The following is a 19,415-nucleotide window of genomic DNA, read 5'->3' on the forward strand; positions in this document are numbered from 1 at the left end:
TAATCTCAGTCATTTTGGAAATTGAGAAGATGACTGAAAATGTAAATGACAATTCAAAGGACCTAGAGTAGCAAAACAAGTTTGGAAAAGAATAAAGTTGGTGAGCTCACACAACTGACTTAAGACTTGCTGTGAAGATACAGGAATTAAGACAGTTTGGTGTCGTGTGAGGAAAGGAATACAGGTCAGTGGAACAGAACACAGAAGCCATAAATAGACCCATGCATATAAAGTTAGTTGACTTTCAAAAGGTGCTAAGGTAATTCAACTGGACATCTGTAAGGAGAAAAAGGAAGCCTGTCATGTGTAAAATTCACTTGAAATGGATCGCAACATGAGAGCTAAAACCAAAAGCTTTCTAGAAGAAAAGATAGAAGAAAATCTTCACAACCCTGTGGTAGGGAAAGATTTCTTAGACATGACATCAAAAATACAAACTATAAAAGAAAAAAATGTTTGATGAATTGGACGTCATCAAAATTAAAAACTTCTGCTCTTCAAAAGACACTCATAAGAAAATGAAAAGACGAGCCACAAGCTAGAAGAAAATATTTGCAAAACATACATCTGATAAAGGACTTGTATCCAGAATATATTTTAAAAACTTTAAAAACTCAGTAAGAAAATCCAATTAAAAGGGCAAAAGATTTGAATGATTTACCAAAGAGATACAGATGGTAAATAAACACATGAAAAAATGCCCTACATCATTAAAAGTAAATTAAAAGTAAAAGCTACAATAAGATACTACGCACATATTAGAAGGGCAAAAATGAATCAAAAATAAAAGTTGATGATACAAGTGCCGGAGAGAATTCAAAATGGTGCACTCAGGAAAGGAGTTTGTCAGTTTCTAATAAAGGTAAACATACACTGCAGGGGAGGAAAAATCTTTTTCCTTCTACTCTTTTAGGTTCTCAGGACAAAGAGAACTGTAACAAAAGAAAGATTAACAAGAGAAAAACAAACAGAAGTTTATTAACATGTGTATCTCAGATATATGTGGGGGAAACTCCGTGATGAGTATCTCAAGGGGGTGGCTGGAACTCCTAGCATCTTAACGTAAAACAACCACCACCAGTTTTCAGAGAAGTGACAAGACCAAGGAAAGGACTCTGAGTTTCAAGGAAGGTAAATGTATGTGGGAACCAATGGTCCAGAAGGCTCGTTGTGTGGGTTCTTTGGTGTAGCCTCTGGGCTGACAAGGGTCTAGGGTCGTCTCAGATTTGGATGAATTTATGTTCTGCTTTTAGGGTAGAGAGATTTCCTTGTGTCTGCTTCTTCCCAACTGCCTTCCAGCTCAAACAAATCGTTATGCCACAGTGGCCTATTTGGAATGGCAAATTCTGCTGTCCTTTAAAACCTACAGTACGTCCCAGCAATCTCACTCTTAGGTATTTTCTAAGAGAAATAAAAACATTTGCCAACACAGAGACCTAGGCAAGAATGTTTATGGCAGCTTTATTCACAATCACTAAAAGCAGGACACGACCCCACCTCCGTCGAATGTCGAGTGGAAAACGGTGGCACTTCCCTGCAGTGGGCGCAGTGTGCAAATTATACCTTGATAACCCCGGCTTATAAACAAAAGGATCAAGGTCTCACTTCACACCCCCCCACCCTTTAATGCAGAAACTGCAGGAAGCCCCTGCCAGCGGGCTGGAGGGACAAAGCGGGGAGATGGTGGGATGAGCAGGCCCACAGCCGGAGTAGGGCAGAGGGGGAGGCCTGGCTCCAGGCCCCCAGAGCCCCACCAGCCCACGCCCCGCACTGGAAGTGGCGTTGGTGGCCCTGACCCAGCACTGCCTCAGCCACACCCACACTGCATCTCCACACCCTCCCTGAGACAAACCCCACCCCTGGACTCGGTCCGCGGGGGGCCCACGCGCTGCTGCACCCAGAGAACCTGGTGCGGCACCATCAGATCACGTGGCAGAGGTGAGAAGCCGGTGACACTGTGCTCGTTTCCGTGACACAAATTTATACCCTAGAACTTGGTTTCTCATCCTGGTAACAACATAATTGCTAGTCATAGCTTCAAATCATCCCTGGAGATCCAGACAGCCTCTTATTTTTACGGCTGTGAGAACAATGTTGAAAACATCTAAATCTGGTTGCACCCTGACACATCCCAATTTTAAAGCCACCAGGAATTGCTCAACCATGGTTTTGCTGGTTCTCTTTAAAAATAGTGGGTGCCTTAAACAGAATGATCGATAAACATCTTATTTGATTTTTATAAGGGGAAATAACCCCAAAACCAACTAGATCAGGTTCTCTGATTAAAATGTGCAAAGATATTTTAAAATTTCTTTTTCCTTAGGATTACCACTCAAAAAAGCTCCCATGTACCTCCAAGGATTAGTCAAATTCCTCTTCATTCTGGTATAATCTGAGCCAGCTACCCTGCCAGCGCTGCATCTCCCTGTGGGTCTCATCGGTCGCCCAGGTGAGCTCCATCAGGTAACATGTCAGCTTCCAACCCACCACTCTGGCCCTCTCCTTTCCTTCTTGAACAAACCTTGGTGCATCCAGCAGGCGCTAGACCGACACACCCCCGGGCCCTGCTCCGAGAGCCCCAGGCCACAGGAAGTACGGTCCAGTGGACACAAAGGAAATGCTCCCACAGGCGACGGTGAGCATAACGCACACCAAGGAGCAGCCTCCAGCTGACCTGGGTCTCGGGTGACAGCGGCAGCCACGTGGGCATCGGAGAAGGGCCTGAGGTGGGCGTCAGGCTGCGAGGCACCGGGAGAGGGGCCGGGAGGGCCAGAGCCTATGTCTGGGCTGGAGGAGGAATCCCCAGAGCATGATGCCAAGCTAAGGTTCGGGCGCCATCCGGAGGGCGAAGGGAGCAGGCCTGCAGGACGAGCAGCATGGAAGTGCCCCCGCAAACACGATATCCTTCTCGCTTCAGAGTTAAAGGTCTGCTGAGAGGCCCTATCACAGCTCCCTCTTAAATGAAGTCAAGGGTGAATTATCTGAGCTGCTGTGTCATCTAGGCCGTGTACTTCCTGAACAAACTCTGGTGATTTCTACGTAAAACACAGCAGTTTCCAAGCATGCTATTTGTTGGAAATGCAGACTCTGGGCCCTGCCCCAGACCCAATAACCAGCATCTGCATTTTGACGAGTGTGGGAAGCTCTGATCCATGTGCTGGAAACACGGCCAGATGCTTCTTCAAAGGACCTCAGCTCCAGAGCTGCCTTCAGACTTTTTTTTGAGGGCTGCTGGCCTGGGCGCAAACACCCCTGACCAGTCACTTGTGGACAGTGAGTGGAGCTGGTCAGACACCCCAGGAGCGGGCGGGAGGCTGCGGTGTCAGGGGCCCCACAGATTCAACTGCTCTGTCCAGGAGCGAAGCACCGAGACGCCTCCTGCCAGGAGCAGCCAGGCCAGCGACGAGCAGCTGGGGTCCCATGGCCACAACTGAGCCCACATTGGGCAGCTCGGGTCTAATTCTGGTGCCACGGGGAACTGATAGGGTTTTCCTGGGACAGAGGTGCACCCCCCAAACGGGCGGCTCTGGGCTGCCCCACATTCAAGGTGGGCCCCACTCTCTCCAGGACGCTGGTGCCTCTGGGGCCCTCAATACCTCTGAGACCCCCAGTACCTCTGACAGCATCCCAGTGTCTCTGAGAGCCCCTAATACTTTTGAGTGCACCCCCCAATACCTCGAGGGCACCCCAGTACCATCCCAGTCCTCCATACACGGGTGCTGGGTTCGGGGATGGGCAAGGCCTGGGGTGGTGGGATGGTTGGAGAAGGCTCCGGGAGTCGTTTGGGGGGACGCCTTGAAGGATGGTTTGCCTTTGCCGCATGTCCCCGTGTCCCCGCGTGAGCTCGTGGTGTGTCGCCCCAGAACACAGTGACAGGGCAGCTCCGGGACGGCCAGCAAGGGCAGGCGAGATGCTGGCATGGCTCACCGGCTCAGACGGGGTGCCCGGGAGATGCCCCAATTCTGCGAGAATAAGCCCCGTTCAGAAGAGGCAGAGAAAATGAAGAAAACACCTGGTCGGTCGGTACCTACCTATAATTGAATCTCTCCGGAAAACGTCTCTATCGAAAATGTAAAAGGACAGGTGACGGAAACTCCGCGGAATCTCGCAGTAGAAGTCCTCTCCGTAGAAGGGGCTGGACACAGACAGAAGGGGCACCGTTAGATTCTACGAGGCCGCGTCCCCTGCCCTGGGGGTCAGTCCTGGGGGGTCAGTCCTGGGGGAGGATCAGTCCTGGGGGGTCAGTCCTGGGGGAGGATCAGTCCTGGAGGAGGATCAGTCCTGTGGGGAATCAGTCCTGAGGAGGGAATCCATCCTGGGGGTGATCAGTCCTGAGGGGGGGTCAGTCCTGGGGAAGGATCAGTCCTGAGGAGGGAATGCATCCTGGGGGGCAATCAGTCCTGGGGGGATCAGTCCTGGGGGAGGATCAGTCCTGGGGGAGGATCAGTCCTGGGGGTTCAGTCCTGGGGGAGGATCAGTCCTGTGGGGAATCAGTCCTGAGGGGGGAATCCGTCCTGGGGGGTGATCAGTCCTGAGGGGGGGTCAGTCCTGGGGGGTCAGTCCTGGGGGAGGATCAGTCCCGTGGGGAATCAGTCCTGAGGGGGGAAGCCATCCTGGGGGGTGATCAGTCCTGAGGGGGGGTCAGTCCTGGGGTGGGGATCCGTCCTGGGGGGGTCAGTCCTGGGGGGTGATCAGTCCTGAGGGGGGGCCAGTCCTGGGGGGGTCAGTCCTGGGGGGTGATCAGTCCTGGGGGGATCCGTCCTGGGTGTAGGATCAGTCCTGGGGGGGGCCGGCTTCCAAGCGCCTGCCTCAGGCATGCACCTGTGACCTCATATGGGGGACACGAAATTGGGAGCTGGTGGTCCCGGCGGGCCGAGGGAGGTTGGGGAGGGGAGGCGAGGGCAGGTGACAGACATGGAAGGACCTGTGCGCAGGAGCTGCATCAGAGCCTCCGCTCGGGAGGGGGACGAGCCCACCTGTGGTGCTGCTGTCAGAAGCACCTCACAGGTTTCGCTTGTTTTACTGACCAGCTCAGGTCCAGAGCAGGAAGGGGGACCACGCTGGCCTGAGGTCCAGGCGTGCAGGGAAGCCAGCTGCTCTCCCCCCGCCATGTCCTGGGGGCCAGAGCCCCGAAGGCACATCCCCCAGGAGTCAGAGCTGCGGCCGAGGCCGCACGATAAGGCGCACGTGTACGGCAGGTGTTTCCAGGGCTGACCCCGAGACGGCCACACATGCGAGTCCTGACTCCAGTGCCCCTGCCCACGGCCTGGCCCCCATCCCGGCTTTATCTTGGGGGACTGTCCCCACTCTCAGCTGCAAATCAGGATCACCTGGAGAGGTTTCTAGAAAACACACTGCCCAGGCCCTACTCAGAGGACCCTCTTCAGGGGTGGGTCACAGGGTAGCACCTTCAGTCCCACACCTGCCACCTCCTGACACAGAGCCGTGATGCCAGCCGGTTACAAGTGGGGGACACAAATCTCACCCCAAGCCCTGGAGGCACAGGAGCCCCAGGACAGGGCGGTCCTGCACCCGGAATGCACTCCCCTCAGTGAGGACATGCAGAAACTGAACTGCTTGTAGGAATGTAAAATGGGGCCATCACTTTTCCAAAACGGTAAACCCGGAGTAACCATTATAGCCCAACAGCCCACCCCCAGGGGTATGTCCGGGAGCAATGAAAACACATCCATACAAAAACTGGTACGTGCAAGGTTACAGCAGAAACAACCCAAGCATCCATCAACAGAGGACGGACGCACCGAACGGGGCCCCTGACCCGCGGGCACCTTCAGCTCTGACGCTGATGCTCAACGAGAGAAGCCAACACAAGTGGCCACACAGGGTGCTGCTCCCTCTACGTGAAATGACCAGAAGAGGCTCATCTGCGGAGACAAAGTGGATTCCTGGTTGCCAGGGGCTGGGGAGCAGGTAAAGGGAATGGGTTTCTCTTTAGGGAGATGGACATGTTCTAAAATTGGTTGTGGTGATGGCCACACAACTCTGAATATAATAAAAACCACAGAACTGCACATTTTAAACGGGTAAATCATATGGTATGTGAATTATATCTCAATGAAGCTATTTTTCAAAAACAAAAAATTTTAAAAATACATAAAGATGTCAGCAAGTGAATAACAGAATTAACATTCTAGGGTATATCATGCTTAAGTTTTTTTTTTCTCTAAAGTTATATGGATATAGAATAAAAATAAAGACACATGTTTTTAAATAAACGTGGGGTTACATTATTCAACCTGATATACAGTCAGCTTGTTCCTTTAGCATGAGGCCATGGACCACTTCCCAAGTAAGTAAAGGCCAAACAGCACCTGAGGTCTGAGTGACCACAACCGCAGGACTCACACCTTCCAACACTCAGACAGCAAGTCCTCCCCCACGTCCACCACCGGGAGTGTCCCTAGCCCTGGTGTCCTCAGGACAGTCCCCGAGGTGGCCTGCTTGGTGGGAGGGTGTCCTCCATCCTGGGCTCTGGGACCACGGACCTTCCAGGAAGGTCTCCATCAATGTTTACAAACTCTGCTAAGCTGGTGACCAAAACTACTGCTTTCATTTGAAAAGTTTACATTATTGGTGAGCCTGAATATCTGTCAAGTGTGTCTGAAGCACTTCTTGTTTCGTTTTGTGTTGAAATGTCTTTGGCTCATTTTCTGTCAAATGACCATCTTTTCACATTCTTTTCAAGTTCAGGATACTAATCCACTGAGAACTTTTAAATTTATGTTGCAAAGTAAAAGACAAGTACCTGACGCCCAACATACAAGGAGAATGTTTGTCGTCCACGAACAGGGACAGGCAGGCGACCCGGCTGTCCCCACCAGAAGCCCAGGGGGTCCCTGCACAAAGGCCTCCTCAGCCCAATCATGGCATCTCTCAGGTCGGCGCTGGCATCAGCAGGGCCCACAGGGGCATGAGGGAGCAAGGCAGACGTCCTGGGGGTGGGACAGGCGCCCCCTGGTGCCCGCACGCGGCCGGGCCACCCCCTTCTTGGTCGACGGGAAAGCCTGCAGTGTTTCTTCAAGGGGGCAGAGTTGGAAGTATATTTCCGAAAGAAAAGGAAGCTGTGGATGGTGGGGAGCGGGGTGAGATCCCCCCACGTGCCTGCAACTCAGACTCTCCTTTCTGGGGGACTCAGAGGGGCTGCACAACCCTGGCTCCCCCAGCTGGCGCCTTTGCCTGGGCATCTCTGCGCACAGCTCAGCAGCAACAGAGGCAGGGTTCATGCCCTGCACGGTTGCAGGCTTGTCCAGATAAAGGGAAAATGCCACGCAAAGGACTGGACGGCCTTAACTACCACTATCTGACAAGGGGATTAAAACGTGGCCTCTGGCCTCTGAGGCCGGCCAGAGAGCTTTCCTCGCTAATTACAGGGAGAAGTTTAAATGCAGTTTCACAGAATTGGGAAAAGAGAAAAAGCCTCCAACAGGGGAAGCTGTTGGCCTCCTGCTCCGTGAGCCCAGATGTGCAGCCGAGAGGTCCCGGCAGGGCACCCCCCGCAGGACCGCAGAGTCCTTCCCCGGCCCCCACAGAGCCCGGCTGGTACTGCCCTGCCCCCGCCGGGGCCAGACGCGAGGTTCTCCCCAGTTTCGTGCTGTGTGCTGTGTCCTATGTTGCAAACGCCAGCATCTGTTTCCCAGCATCTGAGGGAGGGGAGTGCGGGAGCCACAGGGACAGAGGGGAGCCTCCTCGCAAGCCCCGGATGCACCACAGGGCAGCCCTGGCGGAGTCCAGGTGCCCAGAAGCGGGGACCCGGGGCCCACACTGAGGCCCAGAGAGAGCTGGAAGCCAGGCAGGCAGGGCCCGTTCTCCGAAAAGGGTGCTGGCCGGCTCTGAACAGCTCTGCGTTCGGCTAATAAATGTGCAGGTGGTTAAACCATTCACTAAAACCTGGATTAAAATTCATGAAACCAAATACTGTATTCAGACGTCCACAGAAGAGTCGGGAAGGGAGGGGACTCGTGCAGCCTGCACCCCGCACGGGCTGGTGCTCGTGGGACCCCAGCACTGGGAGGGCCTGCACCCCAGGCGCGAACCGCCCATGGCTCCCAGAAGCAGGAGAAACCCTGTCTGGTTCCTCTCTCACTTCCTCCAAATGGCGATTTTAAAGCAGCGAGGCCCTCGGCACCTGAGAGCTTGTCTCTGAGGCTTCCAATAAGCTACTGCATCTCACTGGGAGGCTGGGTGCTCAGCATCTGCTGCTGAAGCCTCCCCCTAAGTCGTGGGTCACGGCCTGAACACAGGGAGGGGTGGCTCCCAGGAGAGAAAGCCGCTCCGTCCACGCGAAGGACGGATGGAGAAACGAGGGCCTGCCCCCCCACCTTCATGCAGATGTGAACGGAGGGATGCAGCTGACCCTCCCGGGGAAGGAGCCTTGGAGGTCAGATCACAGTTTTCCTCCAAATGCTGGGGAAGAAGCACCCTGCCTGGACCCCACCTGGGCCAGTCTTGGCCCGCAGGACAAGGCTGGATCACAGGGCACAAGGGCACCCAGGGCGCCCGACTACAGGGCCAGCAACACGCTCTTCCAGAAGCACAGGACCCCAGCCGATGTCTGTGCCAGAGCCCGGCCCTCATGGGTGACCTGCAGCCCACGGTGGATGGCCACGTGGCCTTGGCGGGTTCCTCACTTCTTCCAGACTCAGTTTCCCCATCTGCTCACATGGGGTGCACCCCACACGGGACTCCCACGTGCAGCCCCTACCCTCCCCCCACCCCCCACCCCCAGAAATCACGTGTCCTCACCAACAACTCACACCCGGACTGTCCTTTTAAGGCCTGGCCACGTTTCTTAAGGTAACTGAAGCCCCCGGACTCCAGAACCTTCAGAAAGGCCTCAAGGGAAGGAGGGTGTCAGGGTGAAGCCTGGGGGCGTGAGAGGGCCGGCAGCCTGGGGAGCTTTTGGGGACCCCAGAGGAACCCATTAACCACAGCATCCCGACACCCAAACTGCCCAGCCCACAGCTCCACGGGGACTGACTGTCTACTCAGGGAGGGTGGACAGGGCAGGCCCATGGTCTCTCCCTGCAGGGTGGTCTCTCCCTGCAGGGTCCCAGCCTTACGTGGGCCTGGGCATGGCGGTCAGCTGGGCATCTGGGAAGCCCTGTGAGAAGCCCCACATCCTGAGATTCAGGGGCTCAGTGAGGACTGGAGCCCGATGTCAGGGGGATGCTCCGAGCTAAAGGCCCACCCTGGACCAGACATCTCCCCAGGACCGGGGGGAAGGGTCCCCGCCTGGAGCTCCCCAGGACCGAGAGGAAGGGTCCCCACCTGGAGCTCCCCAGGACTGGGGGTGGTGGAAGGGTCCCCGCCTGGAGCTCCCCAGGACCGAGGGGAAGGGTCCCCGACTGGAGCTCCCCAGGACCGGGGGTGGTGGAAGGGTCCCCGCCTGGAGCTCCCCAGGACCGGGGGTGGTGGAAGGGTCCCCGCCTGGAGCTCCCCAGGACCGAGAGGAAGGGTCCCCGCCTGGAGCTCCCCAGGACCGGGGGTGGTGGAAGGGTGGTGTGGAACGTCTGGGCCTGAGACCTGCATTTATGTCAAAAAGACTTATTTTTTAAGCTTTAACTTGAGAAATTAGAGAGAAAAGAAACATGAGGAGAGATGATGCTATTTGTACAGTCTCATAATCTCAAAGTTGGTGTTTTCTAGTCAACAACTTGGTTTTCATTAAGAACATCTGAGAAGATGACGTCTTTCTTCCCAAACCACAGGCTCCCTCTTGTGCCGTCACACCCTAACCCCAAACAACTTCTCCCTCCCGGAGACAAAGACCCGAAGACCGCGGAGGCCACCACACAAAGCTCTATTTTCTGAGCAATTTGCATCTCTCGGAGGAACAGAGAGACCCTCTCAAGCCACTGACCCACATGCTCCCTTCTGATTCCAACCCGGAAGTCCGCGCCCACCCGCGGGGGAACAGCCTTTCATTCCGGAAAATTCTTGGCGACAATGACGGGATTAGAGATTCTGTAATGACACCCAAATAGATAAGCACCCAAATGAGCTAGCTTCTTCCTCACTGTGCTCTAGAAAGCGGTTATTTTACTAACTTCTAATGTTATGTAAAAAAAAAAAAAACCAAAACCTACCAACAAAAGAACAAAAGTACTGCCCATAATCCCACTACCCAGAAAAAACAACCACATTGGCATTTAAGTCCTCACATACCAGACCATTTTTAGAGCTATGCCAGTTTTTTAAACAAAAAGGAATATTACTGTGAACACAACTTTCTAACTTGCCTTTATCGCTTGACAGACACAACCAAACTCTGCGAGAGGCAAGGAGGCACAGTCGCGGGGTCGAGGCCGTCCGGTCCAGAGGCCCTCAGGGGCGGGAGGGAGGGGCTTCTGGGCTGGATATGGGAGGGGCGCGGTCCAGGCAGGAGGCTCAGCACAGCCTCAACAGAGTTGCCCTTGGGGAAAGTGAGGGTCCGAGTAGGAGCCCCATCCTGCCTGTCGTGGGGAGAGGCGGGCAATGTCCTCCTCAAAATAATCACTTACATGGACAAAAGGAAAAACTGGCACTTCATGGGATACGCCTGCAAACGATTGGACCAACCCAGCTCCTAAGAGTTCTTATTTTTAACTGTAGCACGAACGTGCTCCTTTTACTGGATAGGACGGTGGTTTTCTCCACAGGCAGCCTTCAGCTCTGCTTTGCCCTCCCGGGGACCCCAGGATGCCCTCCGCAGATGCACTGTGGCCCCAGGCAGGCAGCTAACCCGCACAGACCCTGACAACCCAGTTTCATAGAGCCTTTCCATTTAAATAAATGGTAAAGAAATGATGACTTGCCATTTAAATGATTAAAAATTATAGCTGTGAAAAGTTAAATGTGAACACCGTCCACTTGCACCATCAGGAAGATACTGTTCTCAGGACAGAACTTTCCCCGAATCACCGTCCTGGAGGAGGGGCGGGGCCGGAACAGCCTCCTTCTCCCCGAGGTGTCCGACCCAGGGGTCTCCCCAGTAAATCTGCAACAGCAGTCCCCTATCAGTGCCCACTGTCCCACGCCAGACAACAGGAAAGGAAGGCAGGGACGGTGACACCTGCTCATGGGTGAGTGGCGTTCTGCAGACCCAGGGCGTGGGGACACCCACAGAGCCAGGCCGCAGCCCGATTCCCGGACCCCCTTCCCCTGGAGAAAGGAGGGAAGGGGGTGTGTGTCCTCCCTGTCGGCCTCAAGCTCCATCTGCATTCCAGCCTGAGGGAGCACAGACCACGCTGTGTGGCACTGATCCTCTGCGGCCACCGAGGCCCCCCTGACTACGAGCCCCAGAAGGGGCACCAGGTCCTGCCGGCTCTCTCAGGTCCAGAGATCAGACGTAGGCTCTTTGTTTCCTACAGCAACTTTGCCAAACAAATGATCAACCCTCACAGGCGATGCTGAGCCTGGAGGATGATCCGGGAGTTAGGGCCATAACACAGCAAGGCGTGCAGCTGCCCTGTGCGGGCAACACTGAACCCTGACGGCTGCTGGTGCCCGTGGCCTGTCCAGGGCGCAATGCCCTCCTTGTCACCCAGGCATGCCCCCTTCCCTCCACCCTCACAGCCGCAATCTGGGTCTGGGTCTTGTGCTGCTGGGCTCTGCCCCCCAGATTCAGCTCCTCAAGAACTGAGCTGCATTAAGACACCACCCCCTGTGACCTCCACCCGGGGTCTCTGGCCTTAGGAATCCCCACAGGACGTATGCAGATGTCCCTCCACCTTCTGTGTCTCTAAACCTCTCTCACACTGTCCATTCCTTTGTCTCTGGGGTAGATTTCTTTTTTTTTTTTTTTAAAGATTTTTTTGATGTGGACCATTTAAAAAATCTTTATTGAATTTGTTACAGTATTGCTTCTGTTTTATCTTTTGGTTTTATGGCCACGAGGCATGTGGGATCTTAACTCCCTGACCAGGGATTGAACCTGCACCTCCTGCATTGGAAGGCAAAGTCCTAACCACTGGACCACCAGGGAAGTCCCTCTGGGGTATATTTCAAATGTACCTTCCACTTTACCAATTTTCCTTTCAGCTATGTCTAATCAACTATTTAATTCATTCACTGAGTTTTTCATCTAAATTCTTGTGATCTGCATTTTTAGAAATTCTGTTTCATTCTTTTTCAAATTGGTGCAGGCGTTCTTCATCATTCCTTATCCTGCTCATGTTTTCAATCTTGTCTCATTACTTTTAAGTTCATTAAACTTTGTTAGCTGACATTCTGCAAACACTGCAGGCCTGATTCTGCTGTCTGTTGTTTCTCTTGGGAAATGCACATGACGCTTTATTTCTGTGTTCTTTGTGCATTTTCTCCTCTGAGCTCAAGCTCCCTGAAACGTTTTACTGGAGAATCCTGAGACCTAGATTGAAGGAGAGGAGTGGATTTGCTTTCGACTGCCCTGTCATTGCCTCAGCAGGCGTTACAAACTACTAACCCAAGACTGCATTAATGTACGTGCGTGGATTGTGGTTTTTGAACCACAGATGTGGTGTGGATTCAGGCTACACACTCACAAGAGCCAGCTTGTGATTTCAAGTACTCAGCACCAAGTGGAGGCACAATTTTCCTTGCGAACTTCTTTTATGGAGCAGGTTATTTGCTTTTGCCCTTACACTGTAGAGTCAAGGTCTGGGGCTACCAGCTTGCCCCTCACCAGTATAAATAGGGGTTTTGCCTCAAAACTAAATGGTCGCATACACCCATATTTTTAAATCATTTTAAAAATTAAAGTATAGTTAATTTACAATGTGTATTAGTTTCAGGTGTACAGCAAAGTGATCCAGGAATATATATTCAGAATATCTATCTATCTATCTATCTATATATGTGTATATATATATATATACATATATATATACATATATATATATGTTCTTTTTCAGATTCTTTTCCATTATAGGTTCTTGCAAGATATTGAATATAGTTCCCTGTGCTATACAGTAGGTCTTTGCTGTTTATCTATTTTATATATAGTATTGCGTATGGTTAATCCCAAACTCCTAATTTTTCCCTCTCCCCTCCCCCGCTATGCCCTTTGGTAACCATGTTTGTTTTCTATGTCTGAGTCTGTTTCTGTTTTGTAAATAAGTTCATTTGTATCATTTTTTTAGATTCCACATATAAGTGATATCATATATTTGTCTTTCTCTGTCTTACTTCATTTAGTATGATAATCTCTAGGTCCACCCATGTTGCTGCAAATGGCATCATTTCATCTTTTTTATGGCTAAGTAATATTCCATTATATATATATATATGTACCACATCTTCTTTATCCATTCATCTGGTGATGGACATCTAGGTTGCTTCCATGTCTTGGCTATTGTCAATAGTGCTGCTATGAGCATTGGGGCGCATGCACCTTTACGAATTATGGTTTTCTCTGGATATACACCCAGGAATGGGACTACTGGATCATATAGTAGCTCTGTTTTTAGTTTTTAAAGAAAGCTCCATACTGTTCTCCATAGTGGCTGCACCAATTTACATTCCCACCAACTACGTAGGAGGGTTCCATTTTCTCCACACCCTCTACAGCATTTATTATTTGTAGACTTTTTAATGATGGCCATTCTGATCTGTGTAAGGTGGTACCTCATTACAGTGAGGTTTTGATTTGCATTTCTCTAATAATTAGCGATGTTGAACATCTTTTCATGTGTTTGTTGGCCATTTGTACATCTTCTTTGGAGAAATGTCTATTTAGGTTTTCTGCCCATTTTTTTATTGGGTTGTTTGATTTTTTGTTAGTAAGTATGAGCCGTTTGTATATTTTGGAAATTAATCCTTTGTCAGTAGTATCATTTATAAATACTTTTCCCCATTCCATAGGTTGTCTTTTCACTTTGTTTATGGTTTCCTTTGCTGTGCAAAGCTTTTAAGTTTAATTAGGTCCCATTTGTTTCTTGTCTCATTTTTTTTAACCTCTTGGAATTATTTTGTGTATGTTTGTCTCTTTATTTACTGTCAGCTTTAACTTTCTGCTTACAGCACTCCCTGACTTATCTGGCATATTAGATAAGCACTCAATAAATATTAATTGAGCTAATGCATAAATTAACCTTTCAAAAACTAAGCTTATTAAAACTGTCTGAGGAAAGCAGGAATGGTCTGTGAAGGGTTAGACGCTCTGATGAGCTGGGAGAATCACCTCGGCATACTCACTAGAGTTAACTGGCTCCTGGTGACAGTGTCTGGGGGCTGCCCCTGATTCTGGCTGTATCACAGGTAGCTGACTTCCCAGAAGAGACAATATTACTACACCACTATTTTTATTTGGCTTTCAGCCTCCCTTTTCTGCTCCAAAAGCACATTTTCTTGTGCCATCAAAACCAGAAACTATGATTTCTATTTCTAAACTTGTAAGAAATATTTTCAGGAATGGTCCCTATTTCTAGGCCTCAACTAAAGCAGAGGTTCCCAAATTCCCTTCCCAGAGACCCTCACCCAGCAGGTCTGCGGGGAGCCCAGCTCTGCAGACACAGACACTGGTTCTCCAGGTTTACAACCCTCTAATGTGGACTCTTCTCCTGGGGAGCTCACGGAAATAGCCCTGAGGGCGACGGTAGCACCTTCAACATCAGCACCAAAGCCACACGCGACTCCTGACAAACTCCTCAGTCTTCTCCTTCTCCTTCAACAAATTACTTCAGAGAATCCAGAGGGTGCATTCAAATAACACAGGGCCTCAGGAGCAGCCCTGCCGGTCTGGGCAACAACGGGGCAGACGGAGAAGGGAAGTGTCTCCATGTTTGTGGGGCAGGAGATCTTAACAGTTTCTAAAAGTTAAATTCATTAAGTCATCAGAATGTGCTGTTTGTTCCCACTTAGAAGCATCAATATGCAAGGATATAATTCATCTGCTAAAAATGTTCTCAAGCCCAAGATAGCTCTTTGGATGGACCCATACAACCCACAGTTCTAAGCCCGAGAGTGGGCCCACTGTCAGCACGGGCTCCAGAACCACTTACTCTGGTTGGGACTCCACTCGGCTTTACTGTGCTTCCCCCAGACTCACGCCACCGTCCCCGCCCGCCTGCCAGGGCGGCAGAGGCCCCCCTCACCTACCCACTCCCTCTCCCGGAGACATGCTGTGACCACAGGTGCCACCACTTCCTACCCCAGGGCGGGGTCCGGGGCCAGCAGGCCAGGAGCTGGTGGGAAATGCAAATCACCGCCCTACCCCACCTGCCTGGGGCGACACCCGGGCTTTAACAGGCTCTCCGAACGGTTCCTACACAAGCTGGGGTTGAGGGGCACGGACGTGTTTCTTAGGCTGCAAACCTCTCAGTCTTAAGGCTTAAATGCTGCCCTCTCTCACCTGACCCCTCTTTTGCTCAAATCTAGCAACAATGCTTTCTAGGTCTCTGATCTCTGTGAACAGTTACCTCCTCCCCCGTCTTGAGCCTCTTTAGAAAAAGGAAGATGGTCAAAGCAAGCTTCCTGAATATTTCTGCTCTGAAATCCTCGATCTGTACTCTTCTGTTGCACTACATACTGCCCAGCTCACCTGGACTTAGAAAGTCCTCGCCCACCGCTCAGCCGACAAATAAGTCTATGTGCTCTCTCCCTCCCGCTCTGCCCCGGTCATTACGGGCATTTAGGGACCACGAGTCCGTAACTGCCCCGGGAGCCCGTTCCTCTCTCAGGCCGAGAGAGAGGAGAAGGATCGAGTGAGGACACCCTCCACACAGAAGCAACTGTCAGCATCAAATAAAGCGGCAGCAGAGATTACCAGAGTGATTTCTCCACGATTTGGGTCCTGAAAACCTCCTCCTGGTCTAGGTTCACGGTGCAGTAACAATCTCGCATCTTGTTTGGCCCCGGGTAAGTGGGAAGATTTTTGGCTTCACCTAAAAAGCAAACGTAAATCTATCATCAGTTTAGCATGGAATTATTTAGTCTCCTTGTTAACCACAGACACCTTTCCCAATGATGGATTTATCTCACAGCAAGGCACCTGCCCACTTCTGTATGTTCATTAGCTCTTCATGAGGTCTCGGTTTTCTTGTCACCAAAGTGTTGATGAGAAAACCATCTGTTCTGTTACAGTGCAAGGTAACATATACATTAACCTCTAAAGCAATGGATTCCTATAAAAGTAGTGATCCATTGGCCTAGGAATTAAGGATTGTTTCGTTTTACCCAATTAGTCCCTTTAATATTTTTCATGTTTAAATGATGGTAAGATACATAGAAATTAAAATGTATCCTCTCATGCACCTTCACACATACAGCTCAGCAGCACCGCAGTGAACTCTATTCACACTGTTGCACAATCAATCTACGGAACTCCTTCACCTCGTAAAGCTGAAACTGCACCCGCTAAACAACGAGCCCCGCTTCCCCGCCACCCCCAGCCCCTGCCGCCCACCTTCTGCCCAGGGACCTCACAGAAGTGGAACCACACACTGCCTGTCCTTCTGGGTCTGGCTTGTGTCACTGAGCGCAACGTCCTCAAGGCTCATCCACATCACGGCCCGAGACAGGATTCGCTTCTTTGCCAAGGCTAACGTTTTGCTTATCTATTCATCCCCCGGGTCCCTTTTTATTTTGAATTTAATTTGATAGTACTAGGTCAAAGTTGGGGCAATAATTAAGGAGAAGGACTCTTTTTTTACTGATGAGTAAGCTACGAACTCCAGCTGTGTAGAAGCCGGTGAGGAGAAGTCTGGGGTGGGGGGACCAGCCACGGGCCATGCCTCCCTGAAATACGCTGGAGAAGAGGCAGGAGCTGCCCACGGCCCCGTGGAATCTTGGACGCCATGTCGCCTTTGATCTTGGGTCTCCCCGAAGACCATTAGCGAAGCCGCAGCTGCTGGACCCTCTGCCAGAAGCTGGGAGTGAGCTTGGGCTGCAAGTCCAAGCAGCCCCTTTGCTTGTGGACTGACCGGGAGCAGAGGGGCTTGCAACCAGGGGGGAGAAGCCCCTCCATGGAAGGAACCCCCCCCGGGCTGGGCGTGTGCAGGCGCCAGACCCAGGGCCAGGAAGGGGGCCGGGGCTGAGCACCCAGCACCCACCAACGCAGCCCAGGCACGGCCGACACCTGCTAGTACCACCCAGGGCCGCACTACCTCCTCTGGTTAAAACTGAAGGAAAAGCAACAACAGAAAGCAAACCAAAACCTCAGGGCTCAGCACCCAGAGGAGCCACGCCCACACCCCACAAACACACTTGACGCCGCTCTCCGGGAAACACGCAGTTGGCAACTTCCTGCTGTGACCTCCCAAGGGTGGAGGTGAGCTTGACCGGTGCGGAGTCTTTCTCTCAAACTTCTGATTAACCTTTTTGCTCGGGACGGAGGAGAGCAGCAATGAACAGAAGTGGCTCAGTAACTGGGTGGATGTTTTCTGGGCCAATACATCGAGTGTTTTGAGGCTTCCTAGCAGCCCCAGCTGCACTCTGCACAGGCGGATCTGCCGCACACGCGGCCGGGACACCAGGCCTCTCCTCTGGGCCTCGGCGTCCCCAACCGTAAAAGCAAGACAGCACACGTCTCCCCGCCTCCTCTAACTCAAAAGGTTCTGGGAATTTTTCTTTTGGGAATCATCAGGGAGTCGTCAGTGACTCTCAGATGGTGAAGAAAAAGAAATAACAAATGAATGTCTTCCTAGGGGTGCGATTATCCTCACAGAAGGCTCCGGGAAGCGCCAGTCCACAAAGAGTCAGGCACAGACCCACAGACCATCTGAGAAGAGGCGCGTGATCCCTGCCCGGCTTCGAGCCCGCTGTTAAGTGTCCAAAGACAGACTTTCCGATGGCTCCTGGCAGACGTGAGCAGTCACGTGTGCACACACAGGTGCATGCAGGGGGCGTGACGACCCACATCCGAAGGGGCCCAGTGGCTTCCCGCCCGCTTTCCAAACTGATTTACATTCACAAATCTTCCCCCTCAAACAGCCCGGCTCTGCTGACTTTCCAGCTGACACCTCTAGAATGTGACCCTATTTCCTGCTGGAACTTTTGGGACAACAAATGAGATATTTAGCTGCAAGTTCCTGTGCTTCTTAAAAGTAGAAAAAAACCCTTTTCTTTGAAAGTCTTATTGGAGATGGCCATTGGTGGAAAATACAGAACTGGGATTTTTCTTCTGTTTATTCCCGGAAGAACCTCAGAACACAAGCAGCGGCAGCTGACACTTCTCTTCAAGGACGCGCCTGCCCTGAGCAATCGGGTTAACAGCTGCGAGATGCCGAACTACCTTGTGCGGCTGTGAACATGGCCTGGCTCCCCGCCTCCCACCCCTGGCCCTGCCCAACCCCACCGGTTACAGAAACATCCCGGTTGCTATGACGATGGCGGCACCAGAGCACCGGCAGGCAGAGCTGAGCCAACATTAACGAGCGGCTCAGGCCAGGAGGGTTGGGAGCGGGCCGGCACCCGGTCCTGGCCACGTGGTCTGCCCAGGGTCCTCCAGCTGGGGACCCCACCGTGGTCCAGGGGGCCGGGCGGGGCATGTCCCAGCCACACTCAGAGCAGATGACGTCTCTTCCATGCGCGTTACTTGTGCCAAAGGCCGGAGGCCGCTCCCCTCCCTGGATGCAGATTAGGGGCCTTTGGTCTCCCTCAAAGGAGAAGAGAGCCGTGACCCTTTTCCCAGTGTGTGGAGACATTTACCTAAGAAGGTAAAGCCATGCCTCGTATACATTTGTTGAATGACTGGATGGATAAACGCCTGCAAGGAAAAAGGAAAGTAAGCTCTGGTTTCAGTCTACGAGCCAAGTCACATTTTCAGACGCCTCCCTCCTGTTACCCACGTCTCAAAAGCGCACACTGTTCACCCACCAGAACTGTCTGCTGGTGGATTTGATAGAGACAGCAAATTGGCGCCCAGTACCATCTCTGAACCCTGAATTTACTAACAGAAGTAAAAGGGAGCACTTAAAAATCGGTAATGAAACGGCACTGAAACAGCAAACCTGTTTCTGATTACAGGCGTCACACTCGGGGTGATCACAGCCAGAGAGCCCCAGACCCACAGGCAGCTGGGTCTCCAACCTGACCCGGTGGAGGGAAGAGCCAGGTGTGGATGTCCACGCCTCCCGCAGGGCTGTGGGTGGTCTTCGTGGCACCGCTAGGTTCTGCCCTGACGAGAAAGCCTACTGCCCTTACGGGGCAACAACGCTGTCTGCACCCCAAGACGGTGTTGGAGGTCTAACCAGCCTGAGCACCGCATGTCAGCCAGCTCACCTCCAAGGGGCTCTGTCTTGTCTGCTGCCCTCGAGAAGAGTGTCCTCAGCCACCCCAAGAGAGACTCCCAGCCGTGAGCCGGGGGCTCAAGTCTGCCACATCCATGGAGTGTTGGAACTTCGCTCTTTCCTGCTCAATGTGTTGGTTTTCACCTCAACTACAGGCCAACCTCTGCAAATGACACCTAAACAGGTACTAGAGACCAGTGCACTAGTCCT

General features: G+C 52.1%; 1 protein-coding gene across 2 annotated transcripts in view; it reads right to left on the reverse strand.

The window, feature by feature from the left end:
- Positions 1-19,415, reverse strand: part of RASA3 (RAS p21 protein activator 3) — an 88,199-nt gene that overhangs the window by 37,177 nt on the left and 31,607 nt on the right. For both annotated transcript variants that reach the window (XM_081214928.1, XM_081214927.1), the window contains exons 2-3: positions 15,743-15,860; positions 4,032-4,135 (exon numbers count right to left, since the gene is read on the reverse strand). In XM_081214928.1, the coding sequence (XP_081071054.1) occupies positions 4,032-4,135; positions 15,743-15,860 (222 nt within the window). The remainder of the gene's footprint in view (positions 1-4,031; positions 4,136-15,742; positions 15,861-19,415) is intronic.

This window comes from Mesoplodon bidens (assembly GCF_964165515.1).
Source record: "Mesoplodon bidens genome assembly, chromosome: 17".
NCBI lineage: Eukaryota > Metazoa > Chordata > Mammalia > Artiodactyla > Ziphiidae > Mesoplodon > Mesoplodon bidens.